General features: G+C 52.7%; 3 protein-coding genes across 9 annotated transcripts; 1 reads left to right on the forward strand and 2 right to left on the reverse strand.

Annotated features, from left to right (window-relative positions):
- Positions 1 to 4225: 4225 nt before the first annotated feature.
- Positions 4226 to 7396, reverse strand: LOC125522132 (probable 3-hydroxyisobutyrate dehydrogenase, mitochondrial). 5 transcript variants are annotated; one of them, XM_048687209.1, is made up of 11 exons: positions 7229 to 7396; positions 6831 to 7015; positions 6540 to 6628; positions 6233 to 6347; positions 5964 to 6114; positions 5696 to 5778; positions 5476 to 5571; positions 5238 to 5380; positions 4904 to 4988; positions 4617 to 4696; positions 4226 to 4526 (listed from the first exon to the last, which is right to left on the reverse strand). In XM_048687209.1, the coding sequence occupies exons 2-11, from the start codon at positions 6951 to 6953 to the stop codon at positions 4439 to 4441; spliced, it is 1053 nt and encodes a 350-aa protein (XP_048543166.1). In that variant the 5' UTR covers positions 6954 to 7015; positions 7229 to 7396; the 3' UTR covers positions 4226 to 4438. The 5 variants fall into 5 exon arrangements, with proteins under 5 accessions (XP_048543166.1, XP_048543165.1, XP_048543163.1 ...); XM_048687208.1 differs by having other exon boundaries at positions 7176 to 7396; XM_048687206.1 differs by having other exon boundaries at positions 7118 to 7396.
- Positions 7397 to 8701: 1305 nt separating this feature from the next.
- Positions 8702 to 11750, reverse strand: LOC125523758 (probable carboxylesterase 15). 2 transcript variants are annotated; one of them, XM_048688823.1, is made up of 2 exons: positions 10159 to 11750; positions 8702 to 9945 (listed from the first exon to the last, which is right to left on the reverse strand). In XM_048688823.1, the coding sequence occupies exons 1-2, from the start codon at positions 10412 to 10414 to the stop codon at positions 8825 to 8827; spliced, it is 1377 nt and encodes a 458-aa protein (XP_048544780.1). In that variant the 5' UTR covers positions 10415 to 11750; the 3' UTR covers positions 8702 to 8824. The 2 variants fall into 2 exon arrangements, with proteins under 2 accessions (XP_048544780.1, XP_048544781.1); XM_048688824.1 differs by having other exon boundaries at positions 8702 to 9942; positions 10159 to 11748.
- On the forward strand, positions 10332 to 15017 carry LOC125523759 (protein MAIN-LIKE 1-like). 2 transcript variants are annotated; one of them, XR_007290366.1, is made up of 9 exons: positions 10332 to 10466; positions 11802 to 11999; positions 12405 to 12486; positions 12568 to 13173; positions 13253 to 13519; positions 13593 to 13795; positions 13879 to 14185; positions 14259 to 14354; positions 14435 to 15017. XR_007290366.1 is itself a non-coding variant. In XM_048688825.1 (5 exons), the coding sequence occupies exons 3-5, from the start codon at positions 12406 to 12408 to the stop codon at positions 13517 to 13519; spliced, it is 954 nt and encodes a 317-aa protein (XP_048544782.1). In that variant the 5' UTR covers positions 10332 to 10466; positions 11802 to 11999; position 12405; the 3' UTR covers positions 13520 to 13583. The 2 variants fall into 2 exon arrangements, 1 of the variants encoding a protein (XP_048544782.1); XM_048688825.1 differs by lacking the exons at positions 13593 to 13795; positions 13879 to 14185; positions 14259 to 14354; positions 14435 to 15017 and having other exon boundaries at positions 13253 to 13583.
- The last annotated feature ends 8348 nt before the right edge of the window (positions 15018 to 23365 follow it).

A 23365-nucleotide genomic window follows, 5' to 3' on the forward strand; every position in this document is an offset into this window, starting at 1 on the left:
TGTTTGCAATTATGGAGCACCCTAGCTTGAGTCAATCGAGCTCTACTTTTGTCATTTCGTGAATCTGGGCAGATTGTCTACTTGTTAGCAATTTTGCCGGGGATGTTGTAGTTGATCCGTGCATGCTATGTTATTGTTCTTGCCATGTCTAGCTTGCATTTTGTGTATTCTTGATGGATGTATGCTTAGCTTTTCATGACTTGTTGGGGAACGTAGTAATTTCAAAAAATTTACTACGCACACGCAAGATCATGGTGATGCATAGCAATGAGAGGGGAGAGTGTGATCTACGTACCCTTGTAGATCGATAGCGGAAGCGTTATGACAACGCGGTTGATGTAGTCGTACGTCTTCACGGCCCGACCGATCAAGCACCGAAACTACGGCACCTCCGAGTTTTAGCACACGTTCAGCTCGATGACGATCCCCGGACTCCGATCCAGCAAAGTGTCGGGGAAGAGTTCCGTCAGCACGACGGCGTGGTGACGATCTTGATGTACTACTGTCGCAGGGCTTCGCCTAAGCACCGCTACAATATTATCGAGGACTATGGTGGCCGGGGGCGCCGCACACGGCTAAGAATATGATCACGTGGATCAACTTGTCTCTTTCTGGGGTGCCCCTGCCTCCGTATATAAAGGTTCAAGAGAGGAGGAGGCCGGCCGGCCCCTATGGCGCGCCAAGGAGGAGTCCTCCTCCTAGTAGGAGTAGGACTCCTACTAGGAGGGGGAAAGAAGTGGGGAGGAAGAAGGAAAGGGGGGCGCCGCCCCCCCTCTCCTAGTCCAATTCGGACCAGGGGGGAGGAGGCGCGCGGCCCACCTTTGGCTGCCCCTCTCTCTCTCCACTAAGGCCCATATGGCCCATTACTTCTCCCGGGGGGTTCCGGTAACCCTCCGGCTTTCCGGTTTATATACCCTCGAAATCAGGCAAGATGATCATACCCTCGAAATCACTTCTATCTTTGCTTGCTTAGTTGCTCGCTCTTTTGCTATGCCTATGCTGCGATACCTACCACTTGCTTATCATGCCACCCATATTGTTGAACCAAGCCTCTAACCCACCTTCTCCTAGCAAACCGTTGTTTGGCTATGTTACCGCTTTGCTCAGCCCCTCTTATAGCGTTGTTAGTTGCAGGTGAAGATTGAAGTTTGTTCCTTGTTGGAACATGGAGATGTTGTTCCTTGTTTGGAACATGTTTACTTGTTGGGATATCACAATATATCTTATTTAATTAATGCATCTATATACTTGGTAAAGGGTGGAAGGCTCGGCCTTATGCCTGGTGTTTTGTTCTACTCTTGCCGCCCTAGTTTCCGTCATATCGGTGTTATGTTCCCGGATTTTGCGTTCCTTACGCGGTTGGGTTATAATGGGAACCCCTTGACAGTTCGCCTTGAATAAAACTCCTCCAGCAAGGCCCAACCTTGGTTTTACCATTCGCCACCTAGCCTTTTTCCCTTGGGAGTCACGCATCCCGAGGGTCATCTTATTTTACCCCCCGGGCCAGTGCTTGTCTAAGTGTTGGTCCAGCCCAGAGCACCGTGCGGGGCCGTCCCTTGGCAACTTGGGTTACGTTGGCTCCCGTACGCTTAGCTTATCCGGTGTGCCCTGAGAACAAAATATGTGCAGCTCCTATCGGGATGTCGGCGCATCGGGTGGTCTTGCTGGACTTGTTTTACCATTGTCGGAGTTGTCTTGAAGAACCGAGGTACCGAGTCTGATCGGAACGTCTCGGGAGGAGGTCTATTCCTTCGTTGACCGTGAGAGCTTGTCATGTGCTAAGTTGGGACTCCCCTGCAGGGTTTTGAACTTTCGAAAGCCGTGCCCACGGTTATGGGCAGATGGGAATTTGTTAACGTCCGGTTGTAGAAAACCTGAAGTTGACCTTAATTAAAATGCATCAACCGCGTGTGTAACCGTGATGATCTCTTTCCGGCGGAGTCCGGGAAGTGAACACGGTGTTGGAGTTATGCTTGACGTAGGTTGCTATAGGATCACTTCTTGATCATACTTTTATCGACCATGCTTTGCCTTCTCTTCTCGCTCTCATTTGCGTATGTTAGCCACCATATATGCTAGTCGCTTGCTGCAGCTCTACCTCATACCTTTACCTTACCCATAAGCTTAAATAGTCTTGATCGCGAGGGTGCGAGATTGCTGAGTCCCCGTGGCTCACAGATACTTCCAAAACCAGTTTGCAGGTGCCGATGAGTCCGTGCAGATGACGCAACCAAGCTCAGGAGGAGCTCGATGAAGATCTTGTCCTTTTGTGTTGTTTCGCTCTAGTTGATCAGTAGTGGAGCCCAGTTGGGGTCGATCGGGGACCGTGTCGCGTTTGGGGTTCTTCTTTTATTTTGGTTCTGTAGTCGGACCTTGATTGTATTTGGATGTTGTAATGCTTTATTCATGTATTTGTGTGAAGTGACGATTGTAAGCCAACTATGTATCTCTTTCCCTTATGTATTACATGGGTTGTGTGAAGATTACCTCACTTGCGACATTGCTTTCAATGCGGTTATGCCTCTAAGTCGTGCTTCGACACGTAGGAGATATAGCCGCATCGAGAGCGTTACAATACTCGACGGGAACGTCTCTTCCTACTGAACGCACATCGCCGAAATGACTAAGATAAATCCAGAAAAATACAACCACCAAGGACTTGACCCCTGATGGGCTGGTTCTATCCTAAGAACATAACCGTCTGCGCTACGCTAGGTTCACACAATTAATATACAATAATACTACACTCACGGGCTCACTACGGCCTTTTACACAATCTTCATTGCAAACTCTTCACCCCGAATTTCAGGTGGTGTGGGCCTCTCATCCTAATTTCTTCCAATCAAATTACCCAGCTAAGCACCCTCATAAAACCCGTAATTATAAGCACGTGCGTGTAGCATTGCTGATTAATATATGCTCACTACACACCTATAAAATTTCATAATGAAATATGTCTTTTTTGGGCTAAAATTGAGACAAGCATATGGATATAACAGATTTACTGGGGGTACTATTTTCTACTTAGAGATCTACATTTTTTGTTGCAAATAAACGAAAAAATATCTATGAAAGAAAATTATACATGTATCTACAACTTGAAAATATTATTATTATTATTTTCAAAAAATCCGGGCTCCAAACTATCACACTCGTGTAAATACTTCCTACTTTGAAAAATCTACCAAAATTATTGATTGATATAGGGAAATGACTTGCATCCGGATGAATGGATGATTTACATTGAATCCAAGAGCATGAGTGACCAAAAGAGGTTCAACAAGCAAGAAAATTGTATGGAGACGCATAGGCGACCGGCAATCACCCGATGGGCTCACCAATGCCGAAGAGGCTACACCGACATCTCTCGGGTTTGAGAAAAATATGTTGATAGAGGGTTTATTTGGTTAGTGTCCAGCACTCCATATCGCGAAAAAGATGGTGTCTAGCTTTAGGTTAATATTTTTTGATATTTTTTGTCTGACGAGGATGCCCATGAGAGGGTTGTTTTGTTGTGGCATGTAAAAGCATTTAATAGTTTACTAGCATTAGTAGATGCTCGTATGGTCAACAAGGTTGGAAGACATTGATTGAGGCAGCTTCACTTGAACGCTATGCGAGTCCTTCCGAGTGTGCAAAGCAAGTGTCTGGGTCACAATCTAGAGCTAGATCCTCTGACGTACTACACCCTAACTTGTGGGGCTGAGTCCACATGTCAGTGGGCTAACAGCATGTCAGGGGAGCCGCGTCCTACAATCCAGGATGCTCAAGGGGTGGCGAGCCGAGAGGAAGAAGGCATTTGCGTTGGGGAAGGCGGTAGGGAGAAAGACATGTAAAGCGGTTTTTAGAGCACCGTTTTTTGGTTAAATTTTTCCAAGATCACCACACATGTCATTTCATTACATAAGTTTGCACGCAAGTAGTAGAAAACACGAACATGTTTGTTGTCTAAAAATTCAGATTTTCTATCTTTTACTTTCCTTCGCGTTTTTTTTTATTTTGCTGTTCTTGCAGAGCGTATGAGCCTGAGATCCGTTTTGAATATCCGGTGTTGAGTCCTTTCCATTGATTTTTTGTTGTTTGAAGTTGTGAGAAAATTCAGGGTACAACATAATCGGTACCTAAATTAAAGCTCCGCTTTAATTCAGCCTTGTGCATGGGTATATGGACTAACTTTATGAACAGAGTCCAAGCAGACAGAAATGGATCATTATGTACAAAGAGATGCAGATCAGTAACTAGATTTATTTTCCAAAACAGAAAGAAAATCTGGAAACTTGATTGCTGAGAAGCAAACCGAACTAACAATATGTACAAAGGAGACTCCAAGTCTGCAACCTTGTCTGGGCACTGTTTAACTAACACCTAAATTTAATCAATTGGAGAACATTATTATTTTATTTCAACCAATGACAAGTTTGCTGGGATAGATACAGGATCACTTCTCATCCTTGCCGGTGTAAAAGTGGCGAAACGCGCATGAGAAGTCCTTGAATTCACAGCCCTCGTCGCATAACTTCCGGTAACTGCAGAAACTAGTGATTAGTCATGCAACAAAAGAAAAGGTGAAATGTAAGGTTTTCTGTAACTTTTTTTGTTCTTGTTAATAATCTTACATCTCAAGTGCTTCAGAACCCATGGGACATTTGAAGCCAACTCCAGATGCAGAGGCCATGGCCAAATCCAAATCTTTAGCCTGCAGAGGAATGCAAACGATGAAGTGTGAGCTTTGTTTAATATGATGATCATATGCACTTAGTTTACACTGTTTCGCTCTTCCTTTGCTAAGGGAAACATGTACCACACATGTTGATGTGATTACAAGATTCCAGACTAATGTTGTTTTACCAAGCAATCCACTTATATTCGACAATCAGAACATTCTGTGTCCCGTGAATCATACCATTAATTTGGAGGTGAAACCACCATCATAATTCCTCGACGATGGCACGCCCGCCATTACTCCAGGAACTGGGTTATATGTGTCGCTGTTGAAATTAGCCCCAGAAGGAGCAAACAAAGTTACAAACTTCAGATGATCCAACTTATAAGGCATAAGCTTAAGGTGAGAATTTTCAGTTAAAAAAAGCTAAGGATGAGAATGTAATTTTCTATGACTCATTACACATTTACACCTGAATAAAAATTATGCTCCATCACCACAATCTAATGTTTGAAGAAGCAAAGCCCGTAGTACTGCATCTCAAACCACAATAGGATAAGTGAGGAGACAATACCTACTCCAGCAGCGGGCGCTAGAGCAATTGAATATATCTGTGAGAGTGCTTGCTTTGATCCCAAGATTCTGACCAAGAGCAAAGGCCTCGGAGACCCCAAGCATGCTGATGGCCATGGCCATATTGTTACAGAGCTTTGCAGCCTTAAAAGTACATATTAAAAGTGAGTTTGAATCATCTGTGCATGAAAAGTTATATAAAGAGAACTCAGTGAAGAGCTGGAGTAAATCAAACTTACCGAGCCATTTCCAGCCCCGCCGCAGTAGATCAGCTTTTTGCCCATTGCGAGAAGTAACGGCTTTGCTGCTATGTATGTTTCTTCTAAACCACCCACCTATATATCATTCCTTTGCACCAAAGTAAGACACAAGCCCTTGTATGTAACACTAGTTTTTCCCCAACAAAGTCTCTGTATTTTCTGGCAGTAACAATAAGTTCTGCGAAGCAAGGAATGGTACCATGAAAGTCAGTGTCCCAGCTTCTGCGGCAGGAACACCTCCGGAGACAGGAGCATCCATCATCATCGGTTTTTCGGCGTAGCCTGAAGATACAGAAAAGGCAGACATGCATAACTCAAATGTGCAGATAGTGTTATTTGTTGCCGGGGACAGATAAGGACACAGTTAAGACCGTTGATGGTTTCATCTTTTCCAGGTGTACACTGAAGTATTCAGGTTTTGAACTGCTAATTTCAAATGGTGGTTCTGTATGATGGCAGATCACAACCTTTCTTCTCATTTAAACTGCATCTTGACATGTCCATAGATATCTTTCTCGATGTATGAGGATCAACTGTGGATGAATCTATGTATAACCACGGTCCCAGGCGCCCCCCATTACCGAGCAAGCCATTCCGTCCACTGTATACATCTAAGACCTGAAAAGAGCCTGGTAGCACTAAGCATTTGATTTGGTAAAGGTGTTTGGTATAACTCAAGTTACAGCTAGTGCTTGTGAGTCACCAACTTCTCGTAAAGAAAACTAAACCAACTTACATGGGCAGAGGAAGGTAACATGGTGATTACAACATCACTCGACTCAGACACTTCAAGTGGCGACCGCTTCGTGGGAATTCCATCGTCGGAGAACTTCTTCATGGCAACCTCATTTCTGAACATCATAGATTCAGTGTTTGTTGGATGGTCTAACAACAGGTTTTAAGACGACCACAAAACTACGTGTTAGAGTAGGGTAATGCGGCTTTTTACATGTATAATTAGTAGGCAAACCACTTTTGAACAAGGAATAATTGGATGAACATTGGACCACAAAAAAAAATGGAAGCTGGCAAGAAGGGCTTACATATCATGAACTGACACTCTGTATCCAGCCCTCACCAGGTTCCTTGCCATGTGGGCGCCCATGTTCCCAAGCCCTATGAATCCAACACTCTGCAAAGCATGCCAACACCTCATAATCATAAACAAGGGAAACAATGTAAAATGTCTGTGCCTATCAGAAGGATGCATTGGCCAAAGATCAGAGCTCCTTCCAATCTTATTTTATTTCAACTAAGCTCTGCTCGACTCAAGTTGCAGGTGATACAGGCAGAGAAGAACGCGAGATGGACATGAATCATAAGAGGAAAGAAACCTCCATGTGGGGTGGAGGTGGAAGCGCAGGAGCGGAAGAGAAGCCCCGGGCGCGGAGGCGGCTCTCCCAGCCCCATCGCTGCCGCAGCTTGGAACCAAGCCTCCTCCATCCAACACCACCCATGCTTGCTGCTGCTGCTGCGGCTGCTATCGGGTATCAGTGGAGCGCTGAATCCAGACTGTTCGCTGCAGGAAGGAAACAGAGAGCGGATAACATCAGTCAGGTTCGATGGATCCGCGCGTCGTGGAGCGATGATCCAAGCGAGGCGCGGCACCGGACTCACTCACTCTGTCAGCCTGGGATTCGGATTCGGCGAGCGACACGGCGGAAGCGCGGGTCACTCACCAAATCTCGCGACTGGGACGGAAGAAGAAGCGGAAGAAGAAGCGGGAGCTTGCCTTCACCGGTGGGTGGGGGAGACGGGTGGAGAGAGGAGGGGACGAGCTGTGCTGTGCAGCAGGTGGGAAGGGGCTCGTTCCGGCGTGGCGTGGCGTGGCGTGGCGTGCATATCGCTTCGCCGCCGCCGAGTCATCGGTCATCACGCTCTCTCGCACGAGGCTCGCACGCCAAGAGGGATCACGTTTAGCTATGCAGACGAACAGTAAAAAACACATTCTTTTTTACTATAAAACAAACTGATTTATTCGTGCATGCCTGTGTCAAAAGCATGCTTGGCAAGAGCAGTTGTGTCACGCTGGTAAAAGGAAAATCAGCGGTTGAAAGTGCCAAAATTTTAGCGCTAAAACCAATTTTATCGGATGTCAAATATTTGGACCCCGAAACCCTTACAGATAAGGGCATGTACAATGATTGATAAGACGGTCTCATCTTAAGTCTTGCATGTAATTTAAAGATAACAAATAAAATTGTCTATAATGGGTCATCTTTTAGTCTTATTTTTAATAACTAGCTATTCCTAAAAATATGGTGAGACATATTGTACTAAGAGATCATCTCTTGTCTTCTCTTAAATAAGATAAGACAAGACTTTTTCTTATGAGTACTCTCTCCTCCACCTCATTATTTATCTTACGTGGCACTCCTATGATACACCATTGTACATGCCCTAACATTTAGAGATGAACGCTTTTTGGGACAGCGTATTTGTCTAATATAGAGTATTAGCTAGAAAATAAACTATGCCTGTCGATTTTCTGGATTGTTGGATCTTCATCCAACGGCGCCAATTGCCCTCATGTTGTTCTTCTTCCAACCAACACTGACCTAACTGCCTACTCTCACCTCCTGCGGCCAAGGCGTTACCACGCTCGCCACGCCGCTCTCGTCCTCCCCTGAATCATTTCTCATGCCATCCCTCCCCTCACACACATCCTGGGACGTCTCCCCAGCTTCGGGTCGTTCCCATTCGAGCCCTAGCCATTGTCCCCGTGCTTTGCTGAGTGTCGGATGCTTCGGGTTCAGCTCTAATGCTCAATTCGACAGACACAAATTTTACTTTCAAGTGTCTAATATATAGCAAATGCGAATTTTTCATTTTTTTACAATTCCAAGAACATCTTCTATGCGCAAGATTAAAACTCCACATAACTGAATATATCTGCATCACCTTCCACTAAATAGTACTCCTTCTGTTCGGAATTACTTGTTGCAAAAATGGATGTATCTAGACATATTTTAGTTCTAGATACATTCATTTTCAAGACAAGTAATTCAGAACGGAGGGAGTACTTAATTTTTTTTAGAGATTCTAATATGAACTATATATGAAGCAATATGTATGAATCTACACCTTAAACTACATCTATATACGGTTCATATGTAGTTTATATTAAAATATTAAAAATACTTATATTTATGAACGGAGGCTCTACTGGAAGAGAACCACTACAGTGGCCACCCAAAGCACACTATTGAGCCACCTAAATCATTTTTTTATTTTTTTTATTTTCAAATTGATAGCATGCAAGCATCGAAATGATGGCATCGCCCGATACTTTGCATGCCAAACAGATTACTAGCACGTTTATCACTACTTAGTCCTGACCGTCGGCGCCGGTTGAATCGGCCGCGTCTCTGCCCATGAACCGGCCGACGACCCGCACGACCTCGCCGCTGGTCTCCGACCACGGGCCCCTCGAGAAGAAGCCGTGCTCCTTGCCGGCGAACACGGCGAGCTCCACGTCGTTCCCCGCGGCCTTCATCCCGTCCACGTACCGGACCTGGTTGTCCTTGAGCATGTCGTCGCCGCCCACGACGACGAGCACGCGGCCGCCGACGGGCCCCAGGCCCGGGCTGTCCGGCCCGAGCGGGTTCATCAGCGGGTAGTCCTTGTTGGCGCCGGCCGGCAGCGCGAGCCGGTTGTACCGCTCCGCCACGTCCCGGCTCAGGAACGCGCTGCCCCGCGAGCCCAGCTCGGACTGCGTCGGCGCCTCGGAGGTGAACGCCGGCATGACGAGGACGTACCCGGCTGTCTTCACGGGGTCGAGCCCCGCCGCGCCGAACCGGGCGGCCATGTGGTGCGCGATGTTGGCGCCGGCGGAGTCGCCGGACACGAAGAGCCTCCCTGGGTCGGCGCCGGAGTCGGCGAGCCAGGCGCGGACGTCCTCGTCGGACCCAGATCCGTCAGCAGGCCCTGGGGCGAGCCGGTCGCGGAGCCAGGCGAGGGCGGCGGCGGCGTCCTGGTGGGCGGCCGGGAGGCGGTGCTCGGGCGCGAGGCGGTAGTCGAAGGAGAGCAGGACGGCGGGGAGCTCGTGGGCGAAGCGGAGGCAGCAGGCGTGCACGGAGGACCAGGCGCGGCTGCCGATGCAGAAGCCGCCGCCGTGGAAGTAGGCCAGCACCGGCAGCCTCAGCCGCGCCTTCCCCTTCCCCTCCCGGCGCGCCGGCCGGTACATGCGCACGCCGAGGCCGTGCGCGGCGTGGTACACGGCGTCCCTCCACTCGACGCGGCCGTCGTCGCGGTCCTCCACCGTGTACGGCGCCGCGGCGGAGCGCACGGTCGTGCCGTCGCTGAGCACCTGCAGCACGCCGCGGCAGTCCTCCACGACGCGCGGCGCCTCCGTGCCGCCCGCCATCGCCTCCCCGCCGGACGCGCGCGCCGACGTGGACGTGGAGAAGCTGGCCGGCCGGCTCGATTCGACCCGATCGATCCGATCTGCTACAGGCAGTTGGTTAGCGCACACGTGACACGCCACGTACCATATGCGCGGCCAGCAGCTCGTGGGTTGGTGTGATGAGCCGTGAAGAGCGTCTTGGAGCGGGCGCGCGTGCTGCTGTAGCTGACTGCGCGGTGAGTAGGTGCCGACGTGCCGTGGCGGTGGGCGGTGGCGGTCAGCCGTGTGCACATTATTGTTCGGGTTCGGTGGCTAACCTGGCGCAGGCCTGCGGGCGCTCGAGCGTCGAGGTGACGGCGGCGCGGACGCGGCGGGCGGCGGGACGGAGACGACGATTCGCCTCCGTGCAGCAGCACATGCTTCTCCGCGCGTCGGCCGCGCGGCGTGGAAGAGGCGGCGGGCCGGCGCTGTTGCGCGCAGGAGCAGGCTGCTGGCCATGGCGATTTGATCTTTCGGAGAAGACGACTCGGCTTTGGGGGATTCCACACAGCTTAACGTTAAACTGACTCTCATGACATGTGGGACCCTTTTGTTTCAAGTTGGATGACATGCGGGATTTCGGGTGGTAAGTACTTTTTTCTAGCAGATTTCCATCCATTCGGCCATTCATATCTACAGTAGATTTGACTAATACTATGAGCCATTAGAGTATGCTGAATTTCATACGAAACAAGGGTCGGCTTGGTCATGTTTACTGTTCCGTGTGAAGCTGTTGGTGCTTTTTAATAATCATAATAACAATTTTGAATCGTCTTTCTGTCCCTAGGCAACAGAGAAGCACCATTAGGGCATCTAGAATGCTAGGAACTTACATACGCGCTTACCAAGAAAACAATAAATATAATAAAATCTGAAAAACACCTAAGCGCCTCATGCCTCAACGCTAGATGCTAATTAACTAAACAACGCAGGCGCTAAGTGCTGGAAGAAAAATGGCCAAGCGCTGGGTGCGTGATTTGGCGTCGATGCCAGGGTTGACACCACGATTACAGCCAGCAACCGCTAATCTGCTGGGATTACGAACCTGGCGCCGGGGCTAAGCGCCCAGCGATGGAGATGCCCTTAGAGAAAGAAGCACTGATGATGCTTCAGTCTGCTAAAACATTTAGGCCTCCTTTGATTCATAGGATAAAAAAATCGTAGGAATAGTAAAGTCATAAAAAATGAGATGACATATATTTCAAATCTTATGAGTAGGAATAGAAAAAAAGATGCCCTTTGATTCATGAATTTTTTGTCAAAAAATACCACATACGCTCTTGCATTGACAGAAAGGACCACCTGCTCATCATATTGACAGAAAAAACCAGCTATGCTGTGGCCTGGCAGCCGACATGTGGCACCTGCCGCCACAGCCGATGGCGGCTAGGCCTGCCGCCACAATACACGGCGGCAGCCAATGCATCACAAGGATCCGGCCGAGCGAACGGAACGGAAGGATGTTGATGGGTTGGGTTGTGCGCATGCATGCATGCAAGTACACGCACAAGCACTGCCTCCTCGCTAGACACGCGCAAGCCTGCATGCATGGAAGAGCGGCACGCACAGCTAGCATATAGTGAGGCGAGGTTTGCCCAAAACATTTGTCTCTCGTCAGTTTGATGCATGTCGCTGAACGTAGGTCACGCGCACGCACAGAGTCCACACGCACCGGCCGAAATCACTGTTCTGATCTTGTCAACGTTTATAATCATAAACTAAACTCGACGAAAAAGTATTTCGCGATTTGACCCTTTTAAAAACGTCAGGGTCTGTGGTGTTTCCACCCAACATAGAAACGTCGAGCAAGCTAGCGTTCCAAGCCAACACGCAAACGCCGAGGCAGCTAGCGTTTCTGTCCTGGCCTACAGTCAGTCTGAACCCGCTGTTTTCGCTGACGTGGCATGCTTGAAACGCCAAGGTCCTTGGCGTTTCTGACCAGGATTAAGTAACGCGCGCGGGCCGCGGGGGCCTAACCCAGCCCACTCCCCCGGTCGAGCAGTTCTGGTTCGACGACGAACTGGCGGCCGCCCCCTCCCTCTTCTTCACCAAATCTTCCCCAGATCTACTATTTTGATCATCAAAACGAGGAGATCGGAGCATCCCCGAGTTGCTTGAGGTATTCTCCTCCCAATCCTCCATTTATTTTTAGTTAAGATTGGCTATTGTAGATGCATTTTTTCAAACATGATGGAACCCTAAGATGAGTTATTAGTGATTTGTTTGATGAATATTTTGATTACATTATGTTTAGAAAGAAGACATATACTCCTTGTGTTTAAGTATTCTTAGTTAACTTGTTTATTATTGGATTTAGAGAGAGACCATTTTTTGGATTAGGTTGAGCCTATTATTTGTTAATAATTAGTTGTGATAGATTCTTTAGGATAAAATAGGTTGAAAAGAATTGGTGTTGGTAATGTATCTTTGGGATAATTTGTAGTAGTTCTCACACGATTTTGTATATGATGCGGTCATAATTTTAAGCATATATTATAACAAATCCATTGACCTTATTTTGTAGGATGTTTGAGCCGGATAAATATCCCGGCCTTGATGATTATTACGAGGAGAAGCATCGTGCTGTGCTAGTGGAAAGGGGGGAGGTAATTATGTATCTACATTGTTGATTCTCATATTGTGAGTAGTTTAGAGAAGTATATAAATTGTGCGTGTGTTATTTGTAGGTTCCTCCAGTACTTCGTTTGAGAGGCCACAACCCACGTGAGCCCTTGAGGTATGACCGTCGCTACGAGCCTTATTTTAGAAGAATGGATCTTCTCCAGTCTGTGCTCAACTTTAAAGGCACACCACCATGGTTGAACTCGACGGCCATTACCGCCCTTACGGACCGTTGGAGACCAGAGATGCACTCTTTTCACCTTGCTCTTGGTGAGATGACCGTTACTTTGGAGGATATTGCGATGATCTCCGGTCTTCCGATCGAGGGCAGGGCTCTTATCGGGAAGGTGAGGTCTGAGGGGTGGCGACAAAGGGTTGCAGGTTTGGTTGGTGTTGAACCTCCCACGTGGATTCATGAAACAAAGAAGGATCCTAGGCCATCTGGTGTTTTGTTCTTGTGGCTACAAGAACATTTTTACGAGTGCCCAGAGAATGCCAGTCCGGCTGTTGTGGAGAGGTACGCCAGGGCTTACTTATGGAATCTTTTGACCCAAGTGGTGTTTCCTGACGGCACAGGAGACACAGCCTCGTGGATGTTCTTGGACCCTCTTCGTAACTGGGATGCCAAGTGGAGTTGGGGGTCGGCGGCACTAGCCTTCTTGTACCGTCAGGTAATGATAATTTGATGCATTCTCATTATATGAAAGAAATTTTTTCCTGTGATTGTTTAATGTGTGTACAAATGTGCAGTTGGACGGAGCATGTATGAGGAGTAAGCCGAAATCTTGTCTTGGTGGTTTTGTTTGGGCCCTACAGATTTGGATGTGGGAGGGTATCCCTGTGGGCCGTAACTTCACCATTGCTCCGGAAGAACCTTGGGAGTGGCCTTTTGACGGGGATGAGGAGCGATATCCCACTATCACATACACGTGGGCTAATGTCCAAGTGTCGAGTATCGCCGCCATGGGGCGGTATAAGGCATACATAAGCGAGCTTGACATGCTTACTTACAACTAGGTAATTATCAAATCCCTTGCCATCATTACAGATTTTTTTGTTGTGCATGAGCTAGTGACATGTTGTGATGTAGGTTAATTGGAGGCCGTACATGGTACTTAGGCAGTTCCCTTTGAGCAACATGTGCCTTCATGACCAACATCTTTGGCGTGTGCGTTGCCCCATGATATGCTTTTTTGCGGTGGAGTGGCATCTTCCACATCGTGTTTCGAAGCAATTTGGAGTACAACAACGCACCCTGCCGGAGTATGTTGAGACAAGTGTGGTGCTACATAGGTGAGAGTTTCTTGTACCATATGTTGATCAATGTGTAACCATAGAAAAATGAAAATGATGCCGATACTTCTCATGCTTTGTAGGACGAGCCGGCAACACAAAAAGAATGTCATTAATTGGGAGGATCACCATCTTATGTGGGTAGACATGTGGAATGCTTAGAGGAATGCCCGAGTTGAAGATGATCACACACCTGACAACGATGAGGGGGCATATTTAAGGCATCTGGAGTGGCTTCGCAAAGAGTACAGAGTTATCCTTAAGGGTGCTTGGACTCGTGCCGATTGCTTGGAAGTAATGCCAAGTGAGGCTGCTGATGGTGCATTCAACAACTCTATTAGGGAGACCATTGGAGCGCACCTAGATTATGGCCCTCTGCATGACCGAGTGGTATGTCTTTTTGTCTCTTTTTTGAACATGTGACATTTCTTCATGAGTGGTGTGTCACTTAAGTTTTATTCAGGGCACGGAGCTATGGAGATGTATCAATGATAGTAATGTGGTGCTTGGCCGCGCACCTGGTAGAGAAACAGACGTTCTCGTTAGGAGTACTCTACAGGTTAGAGGCCCTTTTAATATGAACATGTGTCATGTGAACTATTTTTGCATATTTACATGTCAATGTCTTCGCCTCTGCAGAAGGTTGTGAATCGTTGCCGAACACTAGCCGCTTTACTTTCTTGCCATGGCGGTTCATCCATGGATGTGCGTGCACGTGCTCAGTATAGAATGGATGTGCTGTCTTCCGCTCGTCCATCTTCGATCCAAGCACGTGCTTGTTCCACTCGTTCATCTTCCAGCCGAGCAGGTGCTTCTTCGAGCTGAGCACGGATTGATGAACAGGAAGATGAAGAGGAGGAGACAGACTACGACGCGGATTCGGACTATGTGGAGCTTGCGGCTTCGCAGATGGAAGATGCTCCACTGCCAACTCAACCTTCTCAGCCTTCTGAAGAAGCACGTCGAGTTAGCTCAAGAACCATCCGACGTTGTGAATGGCAGAACACTCCAGAGGGCTACGTCAACAGGGGGAAGATGGCTGCAAAAAGAGGCAAGAAGTGAAGTGATGACTAATGCGAACTTGTTAGTTCTATATGTTGTGAACTAGAAATGTAGTGAGCGTTTCAGATGGAGCAAACTTGTTAGTTCTATATGTGATGAACTTCTTATGTTTTATGTCTGATGGACTTCTTAGTTCTATGTTAGCAAGACTTGGTAATTATTATGTAAGCTGGATCATGTTAAGTTCGTTGCCGAAAAATATGTCTCATTGCTATACTGTTGCTGTACTTGGCATTATATTGTGAAAACTGTTGTTGTACCTTTGCTATCTGTGATGGAATGGACATGGGCAGCAGGGTTTGCTGTGTTCTGCATAACAGGGAAGAAACACCAAGGACAATGGCGTTTATCTGTGGCTTGGAAACGCCAAGGACAATGGCGTTTCAGGTGTGAGCGGCAACGTTTCGTGAACATGGCCCAACCAGCCTCTGTCTTAAAGAAACGCCAAGCCACGGAGAGTGTTTGGTTGTAGGGTGGAAACGCCATGGACATTAGCGTTTCTGGGGTGAGCGGCAACGTTTAGTGAACATGTCCCAGCCAGCCTCTGTCTTCCAGAAACGCCAAGCCAGGCAGAGCGTTTCGTTGTAGGGTGGAAACGCCAGGGTAGTTGGCGTTTCTGGTGTACATAGAAACGCCCATTTGTTTGGCGTTGCTGTCATAACAGGGTGTCAAAACAAACTGTCGGATCACGGGTTCCGGCAGACCCTTAAGGTCCGAACACTGGGGTGCGTGCGGAGATCACGCCTTCTACCTCCCCGTCTCGCAAAGATCTAAACTACTAAAAGAACTACACAAGGGACGCAAGATTTATACTGGTTCGGGCCACCGTTGTGGTGTAATACCCTACTCCAGTGTGTGGTTGGTGGATTGCCTCCTGGGGCTGGTGATGATGAACAATACAAGGAAGAACAGCCTCGCGAGGGTCTGTTCTTGGCTGGGGCGATGAACTGCTAGGAGGAGTTCAATCATCCTTCTCTCTCTGGTTTCGATCTGATGTCTCTTCCAAATTCCTCTCTTCCAAATCCGATCAGCTTGCCTCTACCCTGGGGGTGGCTAGTCCTATTTATAGGCAAAGGCCCTAGGCCTCTTCCCAAATATTGAGCGGGAAGGGCGCCAACAATTGGCCAATTCGAAGGGGAACATCTAGTACACTTATCCTGACTAAAGTTGGTCTTCGCCTGCCAAAGGCTCCGTGGTGACGCCGTGCTGGGCTCCATGGTGACCTCCATCTCGTATTCCTCCTGGTCTTGGTCTTGTTGCACCGAAATGGCAACCTTTGCTTGATGCCTCGGTACTCCGCGGCTGCGCTTGCCCCCTTTGCACCAAAGAGGAAAGAAGGACGCTGCGCGCGCTGGCGCCCGCCTGGCACCCTTGATCGTCATGGCTTGCGTCATGGGCACCTCGCGAGGTACCCCGCCTTGATCTCTCCGCCTCCTCGCGAGCTAGCCTGAGGAGGCTGCGCCTGAGGATGCGCCGTGTCGTCCGCCCCGCGAGGCTTGGCCCCTCGCGAGGGTCTTGAGTCTTGTGTTGATGAAGATGGGCCGCACTGGGCCCCCATTTGAGTCACGCCGCAGGCCGCAGGCAGGCAAGTCTGGGGACCCCCGTTCCCAGAACACCGACAGTAGCCCCCGGGCCCAAGGCGCGCATGGACTTGGCCGTGCCGAGAGGCGAAAGGGCAAGGGCGAAGCGCCGCGGGCTCTAACAGCCTGCGGCCTTGGGCGCCACATGGCGGTTGATTGGACGTGGGCGTCTCCACTTCACCACAATGCCTCGGTGATCGCGCGAGTTGGACAAGTCCCTGCATGCAGATCGTGTCATGATTACCTGTGATCGTGGAGGCCGGCGGTTGGCCTTCGCCGGCTATAAGTACGGAGCTGTGCGTGCCCTTCCAGTCCATCTCTTCTTCCTTTCTCCTTTGCCTCAGTTCTTGCTCCGTCTTGGTGTGATGGCTCCAATTCGCCGGTTCTCTGCAGCGGAGAAGGGAAAGGCTCCTCGAGAGGGACCAGACCCGCTCCCGCCGAAGAAGCGGCTCGCCCTTTGCAGCCGGGACGAGGAGGACCGTCAGGTGGTGGCGAGGCCCTGGTGCGAGCGGGCTCCGCCGGGGTTCCTGCTTCCCTTGTATGCCCACGTCGAGGGCCCCGAAGGTGTCGATGCCGATCCCCGCGGTCAGCGCCGTCGTCGGCGCCGTCGGGTCACGAAGGCGTGGGTTGTTCCTCCTGGAGTCCATGCCGAGGTCTCCTCCCAAGAGTTCATGCTCCACGTCGCCATTCCTCTCCAGTCCTGGATCCATCTGCCTCCCTTCTTCGCCTCCATCGTCCCTCCAGGAGGGCCCCTGGAGCTCTGGCTGCAGCACGCTGGCTGCAGCACCCTCGCGACCGAGGCAGAGGTCGTGGTCACTGCCCCGGGCGAGGTCTACATGTCCCGCGGCTGGAGAGAGATCGCCCGGGTTTGCAGGGAAAGGGGCGTCTTCGCGGTCCACTTGGAGTACGATGGCGCTGCGGTGATGTTCTTCAAGGTCTTCGACGCGAACGGGCGCCGGCTGGAGTGTTGCCCCGGGAGAGGTGGCCAGGACCTTGCCCTGGTGAGGGCTAGGCCCGTCGACCGCTCCCTTGGCGGAGGCGCCGGAGGGTCCAGTGACTCCGGCGAAATCTTCGCGACTCCGGAGACGAGCGACGACAGCTACGAGCCCCCGAGTCAGCGCCGCTCCCAGAGCAGGGCGGGCTCGTCAGGCCGTCGCCGACCCTGATCTGGATGGGGTTGGCGCCGGCGCCTGACGGCCCACTGTTGATGATGGCATCTTTTGCAGGAGCTCGTGTAGTTAGCATCCCTTAGGATCTGTTCCCTGCGAGGAATCAAAATGCGCCCCACGGGGGCTTGTAAGGTGTCTGTAGTCCCGTTTGTTAATACATAACCTTTGCTGCAGAGCTGTGTGAATTGCTGATTCCGTCTTAGCTCAGTTCTCCCTTTCGAACCTCGCGATGGCTTGGTGCTCTGCGCCGACAGGTCCCAGTCCCAAGGCGGCGTCAGCCGTCGCTGGTATGCCAGGTCGCGATGTCGTGGTCAAGGCCAGGAGGTGAGCGACCCGGGGTCCGGTAAGAGCCCCTGAGTCGCGATGCTCAGGAGGTCCCCTTTGGCGCCCAAGCAGCCGTCGCTTGGTGAGAAAGGGAAGCAACATCGCTAGTACGGAATTGCTTTTAGGTGCGGGGGTAGTGCCACGGTAGCCAGTGCTTTGGGTGGTGACTTATCTTGAGAATCGGGGATTGCCCCCAGCGCATCGTCAGGTCCGTGGGGTAGTTGGGGCGGAGTTGCTCAGCGAGGTCCTCGCGCGCCCCTTCCCCCTCGCCTCTGCTCCCCTTTCTGCTCTACGTCCTCGGGTCCCGGCCCTCGAGCTGGTCTCAGCCGTCGCTGGTATGCCAGGTCGCGATGCCGTGGACAAGGCCAGAGGGTGAGGGCTGGAGAGCCAGTAGGAGCCCTGAGTCGCGATGCTCAGGCGCCCCCCCTTTAACGTGCAAGCGGTTCGCGCGGGCGAGGGTGAAGGGAACTCCGTGAGGGCCTTGGCTAGCGCAGTTCCCTCCAAGGATCCTGCAGATTCATCACAGAAAGAAGGTGGGGTTGCCATGGCAGTCATCAGTCGATCGTTAGTCGCTCAAGAGCTCGCTGGTTGGAGCAGGTGAGGTGTATCAGGGCACCCGTGAGCCAGCGCGGGACTCACGAGGCCCTACCTCTAGGCGGGTTGCGCCTGGCACTGGGCCGTATCTTGAGATGTGTCCTTGCAAAATTTGGTTAGATGCCGGTACTCTACGTCCTCGGGTCCCGGCCCTCGAGCTTGTCTCAGTCGTCGCTGGTATGCCAGGTCGCGATGCCGTGGACAAGGCCAGAGGGTGAGGGCTGGAGAGCCAGTAAGAGCCCTGAGTCGCGATGCTCAGGCACCCCCCTTTAATGTGCAAGTGGTCGACATGGAGAAGAAGGGATGCCGCGGACAGGCATCAAGTAATCAAGCGTGATAGGCGAATGCATAGTTGGAAATAAACGTGAGGGAGATACACGCCGCTGGGCCTAGCCCGAGCGGCTTGGGGATGATGCAGCCCGAGGGGCGCCCCCAACAAGGCAAACTAACGACCGAAAAATAAAAGGGGATACATGCCGCAGGGACGGACCCACGCGGCCTGGGAGTGATGCAACCCTGGGAGGGCGCTCCCAGCTGGGAATGAAGCTTGAAAGATGTCACCTGAGGATGTCGTCGGCGAAGTGGCGTTGGTGCAGCAGACTCGGTGGGCTGTGGAAGCCGATCCTCACGAGCCCCCAGGCCCCGGGGCCTCGGGAGGCTCCGGAGGCGCTGGTGGCTCTTCGCGAGCTGTCTTCATCTCCGCCAGGGCCGCGGAACACCTGTCTTCCTGAGCCTCTATGATGCCCCTCATGAGGCACTGGTATGCCGCAGCCATGCTCAGCAGGCCGTAAGGCATGCGAACATAGCTGTGGGGTGGACCCCCGCAGCGCCCCACTTGCGAGGGCCAGAGGCGCTCCGTCGTGGCGATCTGATTGAGCCCTGGTACGTCGACGTAGACGCGCAGCCCACTATCCTCGCCTGGATGTGGAGCCACGGCTGGTGGACGACGGCAACCTCTCATGATCCTTGACTCCTGTAGTTCTTGGATGGCTTTGTTAACGAACTCCTGCTGGTCTGACCTTCCTTGCCTGGCTCCTTCTCGAGGGAAACGTGCTTCGAAGCACGCCTCCACATGGTGCCCAAGCGCCTCCCTCGTGACCCTGGCTAGGTAGGTGGCCCTCCAGGTGAGAGCCCCGAGCCCTGCCCGAGGAGGGCGCCGGGTGCGCTTTCCTATGCGATGGAAGGGGGGTCCTCCCAGGCAGACACGGGCCCTGAAGGGCCTGCCTCCTGAGGGGCTGAGCCCGACGACATCTTCTTCTTCTTGGGGGTGGTCTCAGGAAGCCTCCTGCTTCCGTGATCTGGGTCTTCTAGCGACGCGGCCTGAAAGGCTCGCTCCAGGGAACACACTGCATCCTTCTCTTCACAGGGCACCGTGATGACGCCGCCACTTCCTGGCATCTTGAGGATGTTGTAGCCGTGGTGAGTCACGGCCATGAACTTGGCTAGCGCTGGGTACCCGAGGATGGCGTTGTACGGTAGGCGGATGTGGGCGACGTCGAAGTCGATGAGCTCGGTGCGGTAGTTGCTGCGGGCCCGGAAGGTGACAGGGAGGCGGACCTGCCCGATCGGGACTGTGGAACCGTCGGTGACTCCAGAGAAAGGCTTGGTTGGCTGAAGCTGGTCATAGGGCACTTGGAGGTTGTTGAATGTTTCCACGGACAGGACGTTGAGCCCTGCCCCTCCGTCGATGAGGGTCCTGGTGACCAGCACGTTGCTGATGACTGGGGAGCAAAGCATCGGGAGGACTCCGGCTGTGGCCGCGCACTTGAGCTGGTCTGCTGAGCTGAATGTGATGGCGCATGCCGACCACTTGAGGGGGCGCGTTGCTTCGAGCTTGGGGAGAACTGCATTCACTTCGCGGGCAAACTGCTTGAGGACACGTTGAGAGGCTGGGGCTTGAGCTCTGCCCAGGATGCAGGCGATTGCGCGCGGCTCTTGGAAGCCCCCAGCCCCCTCGTCTTGATGGCGGTCTTCGTTCCTCCTTGGCTGAGGCGGCAGCGGAGGTAGGCCTGCGTTGCCATGAGGGCAATCCTCACGAGGCTGATCCCTCCAGTCCCCCTCGCGAGGCAGGTCCCGCCAGCGGTCCTCGCGAGGTTGGTCGCGCCACCCCTGGCGCGGGCCGCGATCTTCCCAGCGTCCTGGGTTTCTTCCTCCTCCTCGGCCATAGCCCCGGTCGGCACGGTCAGGGCGACGGCCGATCCTTCCTTCTCGCACGGCGCGGAGTTCTTGACATTCGTTGGTGTTGTGGGTGTGGAGGTCGTGGTACACACAGTACCGGCTGCCCCTGGAGGATTCGGGCAGATCCTTGCCCCGCTTGGTGTCTGGTTCTGCTGCGAGTACGGCAGCCCCCTTGCGCTTCACGTCCTTGGCCTTGGGCTTCTTCTCTTCTGGGTCCGCGGCAGGCAGCTCGAGGAGGGAGAGACGTCCCTCCTTAGCCCTGGCGCACTTGGTCGCCAAGTTGAACAGCTCCAGGGTGGTGCAGAGGTCTTCATGCATCGCCAGCTCCTCCTTCATCTTGATGTCGCGCACGCCATCGGAGAAGGCCGAGATGATGGCTTCCTCGGACACCTTGGGGATCTTGAGGCGCGCACTGTTGAAGCGTTGGATGTACTTTTGCAGGGTCTCCCCAGGTTGTTGCTTGATGCGGCGCATGTCGCTCACGGTGGGTGGCCGGTCGCGAGTACCTTGGAAGTTGGCGATGAAGCGGATGCGCATCTGGTCCCAGGAAGAGATCGTGCCTAGGGCCAGATTCAGGAGCCAGGTGCGAGCTCCTTCCTTGAGCGCCATGGGGAACCAGTTCGCCATGACCTTCTCGTCCCCGCTGGCAGCTTCGATGCCCAGCTCATAGAGCTGGAGGAACTCTGCAGGGTCAGTCGTGCCGTCGTAACGAGGAGGCAAGTCTGGCTTGAACTTGCCGGGCCACGCGATGCTACGCAGCTCGGTGGCGTAGGCGCGGCAGCCTGCGGTGGCTACGGGAGGCTTCGGTTGAGGGAGAGCTTGGCCTTGAGGGTCCCCACGCGCTGCAGCTAGGAGCAGAGCGGGGTCTTGACGTGCCGGAGCTGGAGCAGGGTCTCGGCGAGCCAGAGCTGGAAGCGCCCGGGCAGCCTCTTGCGGTCGAGGGACTTCTTGGCAGCTCCGTTCCTGCTGAGCTGGCGCCTGACGGAGCGGGTTCCGCCCAGGGGCCGCGCGCCTTGGGGCCATGGCGTCTTCTTGGAGAGGAGGCGGTTGGTACGCCCCCGGAGCTTCATTGCCCGCGCGGGGGGGGGGGGGGGGGGGGGGGGGGGGGGGGGGGGGGGTGCGGCGTAGCGGAGCGGACGGCGCAGGAGAGCCCCCTGCGGCGCGGACGAGCTCGGCGACGCGGTCGAGCCACTCCTCGTAGACGTCGTCGACGGGGCGGTAGCGCAGGAGTTCGTTTGCCGCGATGAGCGCAGCTCGAGCCTCCAAGGGTGCGCGGAGCGCGCGGGATGAAGAGCCGGCTGGGGTGAGCGATGGAGTAGCGGTGCGGCCGTCTTGCCGCACGGACGGGTGCTGAGACGATGCTTGCTGCTCGTTCCCCGCCGGGCCGGTGGCGGCGTTGACGGTGGGTGACGGGGAACAACGAGGACGTCCGCCGATGGGGGCCGTCTGGGCGACGCGAGAAGCGATGGCGGCCCGATGCTCGGCGCGGGCCCGGCGAGCGTCAGACATGGATGCGACGGTCGGAGGAGAGCGGAGTGGTGGAAGACAGATTCCGGCGCACCCCTACCTGGCGCGCCAAATGTCGGATCACGGGTTCCGGCAGACCCTTAAGGTTCGAACACTGGGGTGCGCGCGGAGATCACGCCTTCTACCTCCCCGTCTCGCAAAGATCTAAACTACTAAAAGAATTACACAAGGGACGCAAGATTTATACTGGTTCGGGCCACCGTTGTGGTGTAATACCCTACTCCAGTGTGTGGTTGGTGGATTGCCTCCTGGGGCTGGTAATGATGAACAATACAAGGAAGAACAGCCTCGCGAGGGTCCGTTCTTGGCTGGGGCGATGAACTGCTAGGAGGAGTTCAATCACCCTTCTCTCTCTCTCTCTCTGGTTTCGATCTGATGTCTCTTCCAGATTCCTCTCTTCCAAATCCGATCAGCTTGCCTCTACCCTGGGGGTGGCTAGTCCTATTTATAGGAAAAGGCCCTGGGCCTCTTCCCAAATATTGAGTGGGAAGGGCGCCAACAATTGGCCAATTCGAAGGGGAACATCTAGTACACTTATCCTGACTAAAGTTGGTCTTCGCCTGCCAAAGGCTCTGTGGTGACGCCGTGCTGGGCTCCATGGTGACCTCCGTCTCGTAGTCCTCCTAGTCTTGGTCTCATTGCACCGAAATGGCAACCTTTGCCTGATGCCTCGGTACTCCGCGGCTGCGCTTGCCCCCTTTGCACCAAAGAGGAAAGAAGGACGCTGCGCGCGCTGGCGCCCGCCTGGCACCCTCGATCGTCATGGCTTGCGTCATGGGCACCTCGCGAGGTACCCCGCCTTGATCTCTCCGCCTCCTCGCGAGCTAGCCTGAGGAGGCTGCGCCTGAGGATGCGCCGTGTCGTCCGCCCCACGAGGCTTGGCCCCTCGCGAGGGTCTTGAGTCTTGTGTTGATGAAGATGGGCCGCACTGGGCCCCCATTTGAGCCACGCCGCAGGCCGCAGGCAGGCAAGTCTGGGGACCCCCGTTCCCAGAACGCCGACACAAACTCCAAATCCTTTTGTGGAGTAAACATAGAGGAGTCCAAAGCAATTGTGACCAAGGTTGTCAGAATCGCGATTTTGAATTGGATCGGAGCTCTGATGGTAGGATCGCAAATCGTAGAATCTTCACTATC

This window comes from Triticum urartu, chromosome 7, assembly GCF_003073215.2.
Source record: "Triticum urartu cultivar G1812 chromosome 7, Tu2.1, whole genome shotgun sequence".
NCBI classification, from domain to species: Eukaryota; Viridiplantae; Streptophyta; class Magnoliopsida; order Poales; family Poaceae; genus Triticum; species Triticum urartu.